General features: G+C 35.5%; 1 protein-coding gene across 2 annotated transcripts in view; it reads left to right on the plus strand.

Annotated features, from left to right (window-relative positions):
* xdh (xanthine dehydrogenase) overlaps positions 1-12,981 on the plus strand; it is a 252,474-nt gene that overhangs the window by 148,306 nt on the left and 91,187 nt on the right. For both annotated transcript variants that reach the window (XM_051924248.1, XM_051924249.1), the window contains exons 19-21: positions 306-425; positions 5,764-5,860; positions 10,834-10,958. In XM_051924248.1, the coding sequence (XP_051780208.1) occupies positions 306-425; positions 5,764-5,860; positions 10,834-10,958 (342 nt within the window). The remainder of the gene's footprint in view (positions 1-305; positions 426-5,763; positions 5,861-10,833; positions 10,959-12,981) is intronic.

The following is a 12,981-nucleotide window of genomic DNA, read 5'->3' on the forward strand; positions in this document are numbered from 1 at the left end:
GCCGGTTCATTATAAGAAACAGTGAAACACATGTCCACATGACATTTTACACATTCCGTCCATCCACTGCAAGAATTTCATCTGAGGACACCAGATTTCAAAATCTACAGCTAAAGTACTCAGTGCTGTCAAAGTGCAATGAAGTGGCAGCACTATCTGTTACTTAAATGTGTCACAATTATTCCAGTCTCTCTAATTTACTTATTCATTAAGTGACATGTGAACTTAAAATAATGCATATCTGTCCATTCTAATAATTCCATGCACCCTGTTTTTTGTAAGGACATATGTTTTGTTGGTTTCAGGTTACATGCATTGGACATATTATTGGTGCAGTTGTTGCAGATACACAGGAGCATGCAAACAGAGCTGCCAAGGTTGTGAATGTTGCATATAAGGAGCTGAGCTATATTATTACTATTCAGGTAAGTGTTAAGGAAACAAATGTTGCTGCTTTGAAGGAATACACTAATCAAAAAAATTAAGGGGGCACTTAATCATCAGAGTCTAAAACAAAGTAAGTTAAACTTAGGGATATCAATCTGTCCAGTTAGTAAGCATAAGTGATTGTGAATTAACTTCACCTGCTTTGGTGCAAATGAAAGTGACAACAGGTGCACTGGAGAGGCGAAGCATGAGAACCCCCAAACAGGGAATGGTTTTGCAGATGGTGGCCACAGACAATTGCTCTCTCTATATCCTTCCTGACTGATTCTTCTCTAGTTTTGCATTTTTCTAATGTCCTTGTCAGTACTGGTAGCATAAGGTGGTACCTTCAGGTGATTCAGATTGCACAGGTATTCCAGCTCCTCCAGGATGGCACATTCATACATGCCGTCACAAGAAGGTTTTCTGTGTCTCCCAGCACAGTCTCAAGAGCATGGAGGAGATACCAGGAGATGGGCCATTATACGAGATGAGCTGGACAGGGCCATTAGAATGGTATCAAATCAGCAACAGGACCAGTATCTGCATCTTTGTGCCAGGAGCAGCACTGCCAGAGCCCTACAAAATACCTTCAACTGGCAACTGTACTGGTGTGCATGTTTCTGAAAAAAAATCATTTGTCAAAATTTGCAAGATGATTGACTAATGGCTGTAAACTGTTGTTACTCTAAAGAAATGTTTACGCAGAATACTAACAATGAAATATGTACATTGTTCTTTGACCTTTACTTTCACTCACACCACACATAAGTGCTAGCAAAATTACAGCGGTGTTCAAATAAATCCCATGTCACATAGACTTATTTCTTATTGATCTCTAAGAAAATGTCAAAATGAAAACAGCAAGTTCACCTAAAATGTACTATGGCAGCAACATAAACCATAAATCTAGTTACAATATTTGGAATATTTCCTGAAAGTGAGTTAAATACACATGTAATAATTTATCTATTTACCTATTTGTTTATTTAAAGAGCTTCTGAGAAAAGCCAAATTTCCACCTGGAGACAGATAATAATAATAATAATAATACAGTTTATATAGATAAAGTTCTCTCTATCTATGTACAGTATACCGTCAGACAATGTAGACTAGTAATGTACGACATTGTTGTTGTTCTCCATCTATACTCTTGTTTTTGGTATTCTAATTGAGGAAGATGTCTAATATTATTGAACCTCAGTGCATCACTTTCCACTGTAATTGTCTTTGAAATGAGTATGCGTGCTTAATCTTTGGTCTATCTATTTCACATAAGGGTTGGTGTTTTTTGTAAGCCTGTCTGTAGTAACATCAGTCTCCTAATGTAGGTATGAGAGTTTATCAGCATTCAATACCTTCAATACCATTTTTACCAAGATGTCTTACTGTTTCAGTTGATTCCTAAGAACTTATTATCTTTGTATGCAGAGAAAAATTGTGCAAGCTATGTTTCAGAACACTGTCCGAAATACTTTTACATATTTTTGGCTTGCAATTCACAGATGCAGTTTTACAAAGATGTGTTACCTTTTTTCTGCAGCATTAAGAAGTAGAGCACAACAAAACATTTTACAAAAGTAAATTCAGATAATGATGTCAGTTCTTATTGTATACTATATATATTCAGCAGATATAAAATTTTTATTCATTTTTCAGTTTATCTTTATCAACATATTCATAGATCAGCACTTCATTTGATAACAGAGTCTTAAATAAATACTTCCTAACACATCCTAAATATAATAATAACTGTAAAACATCAAAGAGAGAATTTCTAATATAATGCAATATTCCCAACTGAAACCTGCTTATTCCAAGTCAGAGTCTTGGGGGACTGGAGCCTATTCTGGCAACATTCGGTGCAGAATCATTGCAGGGTTCACTTATGTGGGCCAGTTAACATGAATGTCTATTAGGATCTGGGAATAAAACATACAAAGACACAGGATTACGGCTAGGGTTAAAGACAGTTTAATTCTACTGTCTAATAAAGACAGTTCAATTCTACTAAAAGTATGTATATCTGTATAGAACTTTTCAAAAGAGTGCAAGTGCAGAGTGCTATGACAATGCAATTACAGACTTGACTAATTGCATAATTAGTATTTAAATACACAAAGTAGTCTGAAAACTACAAGCTGACAGGCCAACCTTTAACATCCAGGCCTCACTCCTCCAAGTCGCACTGCCACTTCTTGGCCTTACGCGGTACCCACTGGAGCAATGGGTCACTCCATCTACCTAAAGATGCTCAGCTAGAGTGACCCTCATCAACCCTTTTCACTGCCAGCCATATGCTCTTCCACAGGGCTCTTTACCCTGCTGCCTGCCTTCACTCTACCACATGCTGGCTTCTCACAACCCTGCCATCTCCATCATTCTTCCTTCCTTCCTTCCTTCCTTCCTTCCTTCCTTCCTTCCTTCCTTCCTTCCTTCCTTCCTTCCTTCCTTCCTTCCCCTTTAACCTCAATCTGTGTTTCTGTTTCATGTTCCTTTCTTCTCTGCCATGCAGGCTCCTTTTATACTGGCTGATTGGGTGCAGGAGTGGTACTCTGCCTATATTAAAATGTGAATGAGGTACCTAACTGATCTGCTTATATTTGCACATGCCAGCACATAGTCCACCCTCTCTCTCTATATATATATTATATATATATATATATATATATATATATATATATATATATATATATATATATATATATATATATATATATATATATATATTGTAGCAGTAGAGCATATTAGTGCTCCCTTGAACCCTCTGATACCACTCCAAACACCAGGTAAAACTATAATTATTTATTTTATAATAATAATGTGCACCAAGCACTCTACACTCCTCACTACACATATAAGTACACTACAATCAATAATCAATACAATAACTAATCACAATACCAATCCTCCACTCCCAGACGCGTTGCCACCCTTCCTCCCAGCTCAGCTCAGCGTCTGGGCTTTCCCATAGTCCATTTATACTCTCCGACCCGGAAGTGGCTCCAGCCCAGCAGTCCATGAGTTCTTATCACTTCCGGGTCAGATTAAAAGTCCTTTTCTTCAACCCGAAAACACGTTGCTCCTTCTGGTCATATGATCATGACGTGTTTCCGGGTTATAGGGCATGCATAAGTCCTTGAGCCTCCCTGCAGCATCCTCTGGTGGGCCCCACGGTGTCCAGCAGGGTTGGGAATAAAAACTCCACTGTCCATAATTCCCTGCTGGTCTTTGGGGCTCTCCCATGCCACAGGGAGGGCTCCATCTAGCGGCTTGGGGGTGCTGGCCGGGATAAACAGCCAGCCATCTCCCACAATATATATATTATATTATTAAATTTAATGTTAGTAAATGTAAAGTACTACATGTAGGAAGTAAAAACTAATGGGAGGTCTGAAAATCAAAAATAGATTATATGAGAAGGATTTAGGAGTTGTAGTAGACTTGACTCTATCACCTGCCAGACAGTGTTTAGAAGCCATTAAGAAAGCTAACAGAACGTTAGGTTATATAGCACGATGTGTAGAGTACAATTTCAAGGAGGTTATGCTCAAGCTTTATAATACACTGGTGTGGCCTCATCTAGAGTATTGTGTGCAGTTTTGCACTCCAGGCTACAAAAAGAGCATAGCAGTGCTAGAAAAAGTACAGAGAAGAGTGACTAGGCTGATTCCAGGGCTATAGCAGTTTACCATGGCTACAGTTTAAACAAAAGCAGATTAAGAGGAGACATGATTGAAGTGTTTAAAATTACCAAGGGAATTAGTATAATGGATCAAGACTGTTATTTTAAAATGAGTTCATCAATAGCATGGGGGCACAGTGAGAAACTAGTTAAGGGTAAATATCACACAAACTTTAGGAAGATTTTCTGCACACAGAGAACCATAGATGCATGAAATAAGTTACCAAGTACTGTGTACTGTGGCCAGTAAAGAAGCCAGACAGGAATTTCTCAAGTACGTTTTGATGTGTAAGGTAAGACTGAAGCTATTTGACAACTGATTTTTCAAGTAATATAGAAAGAAAGGGTACATTTGAAATCAGTCTATAATTGTTTAGCACAGGGGTGGGCAAATTCATTCCTGGAGGGCCGCAGTGGCTGCGGGTTTTTGTTCCAACCCAGTTGCTTAATTAGAAAACAATCCTTGCCAATAATTACATTTCATGGCTTGTTAGTGCTTTAACTCTGCTATGTCAAGTCATTCTCATATCCTAGATTTTTTTTTTCCATTCTAAGGATATCATCCAAATACTTTGAAGTGTAAAACGGATGGGTAATTCTCAATCCTTCACTTTTTTCTCTTCGCTTTCCTTCCAAGTATTTAATTAAACCAAATAGTGCACGATAAATACACACAGGTGTAAAGGGTAACAAGCAAAATGGATAACTGCTGGTTTCTTTTGTCATTTGCATCTTATTGCTAATAAGGAGCAATTAAAAACCAAGAATGCAGCTGTTTAAGATTTAAATAAGCAATAAGGGTTCATAATCTTAACGAGGGAGATAACTAAAATGAAGCAGAAGTGTTTCTAGAGCAATAAGTGCTTCTTATTAAGCAATTGGGTTGGAACAAAAACCTGCAGCCACTGCGGCCCTCCAGGAATGAATTTTCCCACCCCTGGTTTAGCATATGTAAGTGCACCTCTAATTTTTTCAGTAATGGTCTGATTAATGACACATTTAGTGCATCAGGAACTGTACAATTGTTTATGGAAAATACTAAATTAAAGAAGAGTCTTGAGCCATTGTTTTGGGTGAAAAGTCCTAGGTATAAGAAATAAGACTTTTCATATGTAAAGTGTTAACATAGACCAAGGCACATATAAGACTTGAAACCTTAGCAAGCAAATCAGACTTTTTAAGCAAATAAGACTCTTTCAAACTGGTGTTCAGAGATGCCTTACAATTGATATTGTAGTTTCATTTTAATCTAGAATTCATTTATTTATTTTTTAGAATAACATTGTTGTAACCTGATATTTTTATTTGCTGTATATCTACACATTTTTCTGAGAGCAATTCAAAGTAAACACAGTGACAACAGAGTTGCATTGAAAAAGCTTAGATGAGGTTTTTTAAATATGCATTCCTTAGGATAAGAATCTAGTCTCAGACACATTTTATTTACAAATCAAGTATAAAGAAAAAACACATTCTGAATTAAATGCAATACAATTAAATAACTCTCCCTTGGATTTTATCATTCAGTACTGGAGTACTGCAAGTCTAGTTGTCATATACTGAATATCATAGAACCTTGATCTGTATCTTAATCTTTCCTCATCTGTTGATTGTGTTGATTGTGTATTATTATAACATTTTTGTTTAAATAGGAAGCTATTGCAAAAAAATCTTTTTATGAACCAATCAGAAAACTTGAAAAAGGAAACCTTAAGAAGGGGTTTGAAGAAGCTGATCATGTATTAGAAGGTATGTGTTATCCAAATATCTTTCATTCCTGTTATGTTAAATGTTCATCAAAAGATATTTTATTTTTATCCATGAGATGTTTTATTTTTATCCATGTTTGTTTACATATAATGCAGTATGTACATGATTTGCCAAATGAAGTTTTCAGAGTTAAAAAGAAATCACCTGTAATTTGGTTTATCTTTCTTGAAAAATGAAAAGTAGCGAGTAGGTTTATAAGGTTTATGTAGATGGTTTGTTCATATTATCCAACAGGCAGGCACTTTAGGCACTGTGCCAAGATGCTATGTAATTTTAAGGCCTATAAAAATAATAAAAAATAACTTTAGTAATAATAATAATAATGCACTTGATTTGCTATACTGTATACAATTTCTTGCATTAAGACTTACTTTCCAGAGACACACAGAGTGACTTAGCAGTTAATGTCACAAACCCCTCTCTCTTGATGTCAGAAAGGAAGCCAAAATATATAGTGGAACTAGAAACTTATTTAATAAGATCAGAAAATTAGCTAGTGACTACTACAAACATTTCTCACACCCTAGAGTTTCATACCAACATGAAGCATCTGCAGTTGGTTGATCCTCACACCATACTGCTCATTCAGGGAGTTTGGGGGTACCCAAAAACTTTTGTGGAGCAGACCTCTTTTCGCTATTTTACTTGACTTAAGAGTCCCATATGTCTATCGTATCCTTAATCAAAGCAGGCTGAACTGAAATGACATGTAGCAATTAAAGTCAGGTGAAAACTGCACAATGTCTCCCTTGGTCTTTTTCTGTGGGTTAGATTAAGTGACAGTTCCAAGTTGACACCAGGTAAGTGCTGATGTGTGAATGAAACATTTGATAGGCTGCTGTACTTTACAGAACTGTTTCTCGATTTGTGCTGTCAGGATAATCAGGTGAGGGGAAAATGGTTAGCTTGTAAAGCTGGGATCAAAACTTACACTTACTTCATATACCATCCAAACTGATACCAAATTTTAAGAAAATGTTGTTCCCTAATCTGGGATCCTGAGGTGGTTCGTTGTGTGGTGGATGCAGCAATGTGCTGTATCAGTGCATGCTGTCAACCTCCTGTGGTAATTTGTTGATGGTGACCCACAAAGAACTGCATGTAAGAAAAAAAAGTGCAAGATCTTTTTCCCATACATGACCAAAGCTTCAGTGCTTTCTGATTCTTTCCAAAGTTTCAATATAGAAACATTTGCTGGAAAATGAAACTGGTTCATCCAAAATTTCTCTTGGCTTGAAACAATGTTCATATTATTGACAACAACTTTCACATGATTCTGAACCTGTAAATGTTTCATGGCAGTTGTGCTGGTGATGGAACTACCGCTCCAAGACACGCCTGCTTCTGGGTTAAAAACCTTGTATGGTTTCTAGTGATAAACTAATAATGATGTTTTTTGAGTTTTTTGAATTTCAAACTTCTAAATTTTTATGCTGTCTGTCAGAAGAACAGTTTAGTTCCCTGAATTAGGAAAGGCACTGAGCAGCTGTCTTTGCAGTTTAGCTCAAGAATGTAAAAAAATACAAGTAACTGTAACTTGTGAGAAAGTTCAACAAATCAAATTCTGTGAAATGAAATTATCTATTTATAGATATACTATATAATCAATACAATCTAAAAATTGGCAGGATTGTACACCTGTCAGTAGGTATCTGTAAATATCCATATTTAGGTGTAAAAAACTCCCCAACAACAGGAAATGAAATAATTCAAAACTTCAAAAAAGCTTTGACTGATTTGACTGATTTTGGTGAGTTTATAGAAAAAAGAAAATTAGTTGACTCATGTTTTTTTGTCCGTCATAATGCTGTGACAAGTGAACTATTCTAAGGCACTGGGTCCTTTTAGGTTCAGCACTTTGAACATGCAGAGAAATGTGGCTTCTTGGTGTATGCTAATGAAGGCAGCAGCAGAAGCGATGGGGGATCACATGAAGAATTGCACAGAGAGGGAGAGAGAAATACAGCAGAAGTGGTTTCCTCACGTCAGTTTAAATGCTTCCACAGTTTGTGAAGCTTTGCTAAATCCTTGTAGAGCAACCTTCCTTTCTTTATAAACCCCCCTCTGTGGGAAAACAAGAAAAAAGTCATTTCCAAAAAGTAAAGATTTAGGGATGCAGTTTGGTAGTGCAATATGTTATTTAAACATGATGAAAAAAAAAACTCACTTTGACCCACTAACAGAACTACATTTTCTAGTTCATAAGAAGCTGCCAGCCTTTCTGCGACACGTTCACAAGCTCCCAGTGTTGAAAGGCACAACAAAAAAATGAATATCAGAGAGCTCCAATGAATGCATGAAACCAATATAAAGATATTTTTTTTTTCTCTTAGCAAGATTTTGGATAATGACTAATCTACCATACCATACCATTTTTCAAGCCCAATTAGTTCTGAGCAGTGCTGCAGGATAACTGGAGTGGTGGTAGAAATCAAACATATTAAATAAGAAAAAAAACTTCTCCTCTACTGTGACAAGTTTTGAGTCAGTAAGGAGGGAAAACTGTTCATTGCATCCTTTATTTACTCTTACAGCAAATACTGAGCATTCTTCACAACATCCATTACAAAATGATCAAAATGGTCAAAATAATAAGGGCAGTTTTATAAACAACTGAATTTACATAACATTGCTGATTAATGCATACATTTGCTCTATTTGGTTTGTTGATTTACATCCAAATGACTTATTGAAAGAAAAGACTAATCCATTAAACTTTTGTTCAATTCATATCCCTTAGGTTTAGATATTACCGTTGAAATCTCTGTGTATATGACAACTGTCCAGTCTTGTTGTTTATGCTGATCTCTTAGTCATCTCCTGTTACATTTTACTAATGACATCAACCTTCCTCTGGTACATCCAATATTTTATTGTTCACTCGGCCTTTACTTGGTTTTCTGATATGCTTGAATAGGTTTCTGACATTTATTAACCCTTTTAAACTTCTAAGATGAATTCCATATTTTAACACCAAAATATTTAAATATTGTTACCTCCAAGTTATTCTCTCACATAGCCTATCCCCGCAAGCACATGGCACATTGCAGAAACAGTCCCTGGACAAGAATCAAGTCCACCTCAGGGTGAACACACTCATCCACAAACACACGTTAGGGCCAATTTAGCACTGCTAATTCATCTTATCTGCTTGGCTTTGGACTTCGTAATGTTACCAGAGCACCTAGATAAAACCCACATGGACACAGGGAATATGTGCAAAGTATATGTATTGAGCATCCAAAGACATGAAACATGGTCTACTTGTTGCTAGATGACAACACTACCAGTGTGCCACCATTCAGTGCCCCTTTAAGTTGCTTTCAAGTGGAAGATACATTTTGATCAATGTAGTTTTTAACAGAGTAATACAGCAGCACGGTACTATCTTAAATAAAACTACTGTGTAGTAATTGTCTGATATGAATGAATTAGCTAAGCTGATATTAGACATTACATCCAACAATGTAAAATATGAACAAGAAAAAATGTATAATACATTAGACTGCCTAATTAATACCCTTTATTTTTCTACCTAACTTTAAGACATTAATGTTCTTGCATTGTTATTATAAAACATGAAGTTACAAAAGAAATATTGAGCTTGTTTACAAACCTGTAACTTGATTCAAAAAAGCTGATAATATCAATGCTTGCAAAGCTAAATAGATGAAAGTGGAAGGTTGCACAACACTGACAGTTTTGCTCCACATAGTGGTTCCTAGAATTTGGACGTTGGTCAATTGGCATTGCATTATTGTCTATAAATTAGTAAATGTGGGTGTGTACTACTGTAACCTGTTTTGACCCTTGTCTTCCACTGCTTCTGGGATAGGCACTGGCTCTCCATAACACTGAGTGAAAATTAGGTAAAAAATTAATAGCCAAAAAATTGACAATGATTACTCATTTAAACCCTTTGGTGTAATAAATCATTTCCACATTTCTTGCTGTCTGATGGCCTACATTTCCAAGTGAGGAATATTCTTTTATTTTGTTTCATTAAAAGTCACGATATAAATGTAATGCACTGATATCACATTCAGAGATAGTCACTGCCTCTCACTTATGGCTAATGCCATAGAGTTTGTTTTTTTGAAAACTCCAAACAGGATGGATTGTGTATGAAACTAAATGAAAGGATAGATGTTTATGCAAATGATCAATTTTCATTTTCAAGCAACATTTGTATCTGAAGCATAAAATATGCACTTGAGTATTTGATATGTTAAAAACTGCATGTTTAATACAATGTATAATTATCTAATGTGGAAGAAATTAAATTTGGATATATGCATTATTAAAGCTAGAAATCTCATCTTAAAATTAGAACCTGTTACTATTAGAAACCAGGCAGGAGAAGAACTGTTCTATGCGTCTTTAATATCACTTCATGAAAAGGGAGCATTCATCATAAGTAGTCTGTTACATCTTTGTAGGAATGGTCAAAATATCAAGGGTATAGGTCTATTTTATAAGCAACTGAATTTACATAACAGTGTCAATCAATGTATTCATTTACTGTGATTGGTTCATCAGCTTACACCCAAATGACTTATTTTAAAATAAAAGTCTATTTTATTTATTCCTGGTTCTACCTATACGTGCGGTAACACACTGTATCAGCACATGCTCCCACCCTCCTCCTCCTACTTATACCCTTTGGGCTGAGCCACCACCCTTGCAATTTCTGAGAATGTAACAACTGTCCATTCTGGTTGTTTACAGGACATCTTCTGACTTCTTAGTCATCTCTTAGTCATCTTTCAGTGCATTTTGTGTATTACATCAACATTTCTTTTATTATATTCTTTGTTTACTTGACCATCTCAGTAGATTTCCAAAACATGTTCTTATATATTTCAATGACCAAAATACGTAGCTATTGTTAGCTTTAAGTTATGTTACATCTAAATTATTCTTCCACACTAATTATATTTATACTTTCTAAGGTGAAATCCACATTGGAGGACAAGAACACTTCTACCTGGAAACTCATTGTGCTTTGGCAGTTCCCAAAATGGAGGAGGGAGAAATTGAACTTTTTGTATCAACACAAAACCCTCATGCAACACAGGTAGGCACATAGACAGTTTATAATTAGAAATGGTTAGATTAGAATTTTGGATAAGCCATTCTGCTGAAGAGTGCCTACAGTATATGAAGGGTTGGACTCACAAGTCAAGTCAAATCTGAAAACATGTAAGCATATTGTTTACCTTTACCATTTTTTATCATGGAAAATGATGTAGACCAAAATAATTGCCTCAGAAATACTCACCAGCTACAAGTGTAGACATATCCAGTTTAATCTCATTTGAGTTTTATTTAATACACACTTACTTTGTATTCCTGTGTATTCTGAAAGCATATAGTGAGTTCTGCATTTGACTCAATCCTGAAAACTGATGCTAAATGCAAAATATTATTTATTATTCTTTCATTTTTTTCTACTTAAGTCTGTAATTATACACTTAATGTTGTACTGTACATGATTATATGAACTGTTCTCTTAATACAAATTGTACTATTAAAAATGAAACAATCAGTATGTTATTAATTGCTGTACATTATTTTCAAGTTAAAAGAGTTAACTTACACCTGTACTCACTTCCAGCACCACTGACTAAAATAAACTCTCTGTTTCTCTTAGATGTATCTATTTGGTTTCATTAGATGTTGACCTCCAAAGGCCTGATTTTGACTCCCCAAAACCATATTATAGAGAAGAAAATATTAATGGATGGATGAATAGATGGATGGAAGGACATATGTATTATTCATCTTATGTTTCAATAGAAAAATAAATATATCCATAATATGTAGGAAGAGGATATGTTGTAAATTTGATGACAACTGGTAAAAAGACCTGGGATAGAGCTCTTTAGAGCAGAATGGTAGAATTAACCTTGTGCTAAAGGTGTTCTGTAGGGTGACCAGAGTGACAGGGGAGAATTGTAGACATTTCATAATAGCCAATGTCTTTCTGTGCTTCATTCTGAGAATCCAGAGTAGTACTCAGAACAGAACCAGTATTTCTGGTTAACTAGTTACACATGTTGACAACTCCTTCTCTCTTGCTGCCATCCCAACATACCACTGCATTAAAGAGAACACTTGCGATGACAAACTGAGCGTATACAGAAATGTATGCAGCAGCTATGTTAAAAGATCCAAAACTTATCAGGTAATATAATTGACTCTAACCATTTTAGTATATGGCTTCTGTTCAGCCCAATTTACACTTCTGTCCAAGTTCATCCCTGAGGAATTATAGACCTGCACCACTAATGACGTCATCCATCAGGCACCTGTATTTTTTCTGTCCCCTACTGATATACCCCACTCTTATTAGAGTGATTCTGCATTTAGAATATTTTTGAAGTCTAGTATTTATATATATATTGGAAATATGCCAGGTCAGTATTTTGGAAGGTTTCTGTGTTGCTAATCACCCAATCTGACACACAGCCCTGTAGTCTCACAAATTGTGGTCTGACTATCAAGTAAACAGTGGTCAAAGGCACTAATGGGTGTTCACCTACAGTGATGTATATAATCTTGTTTATCTTGCTGTCATTCTGTGCATGGCAACAGCAGCAGAATTCCAAATTGTCATGAAGAGTGGCAGATTTCTTTAATTACATTTCAAATTTTTTTTTAATTATTTTTATTGCGTTGAATGCATTCTATTGCTTTTTAGGCTTCCATTTCAGTTTTTAGTATTTAGGCCTGGTGTCACCTGTTGTTTATAGTAACAACATGGTGGTGCTATAGAGCCTATTGCTTGTGAAATTATTACACAATCTATTTAAGATAAAATCCATACAACATGAGGCATCTAAGTTTTGGATTTCTTTCATTCTTATTAGAATTAGTGGAAGTAAAAAGTGCCTTTGATAAAGATCTTAGTTTTAGGACACTTGCTTTCTTATTTTTCTTTACTTTTTTATTGTATGATTACTTTTTGAATATTTGTTTTATGATTTAAAGGCTTTGATATTTGGTAAAGACTGCCTTTTAAAGGTATTCTGACATTTTGCCTGTTTCTGATTATGTTTCTGCTTTAACTGTTAACTGTTGTCTCACCTCTGGGTTTC

Source organism: Erpetoichthys calabaricus, chromosome 3 (genome assembly GCF_900747795.2).
Source record: "Erpetoichthys calabaricus chromosome 3, fErpCal1.3, whole genome shotgun sequence".
Lineage (NCBI taxonomy): Eukaryota > Metazoa > Chordata > Cladistia > Polypteriformes > Polypteridae > Erpetoichthys > Erpetoichthys calabaricus.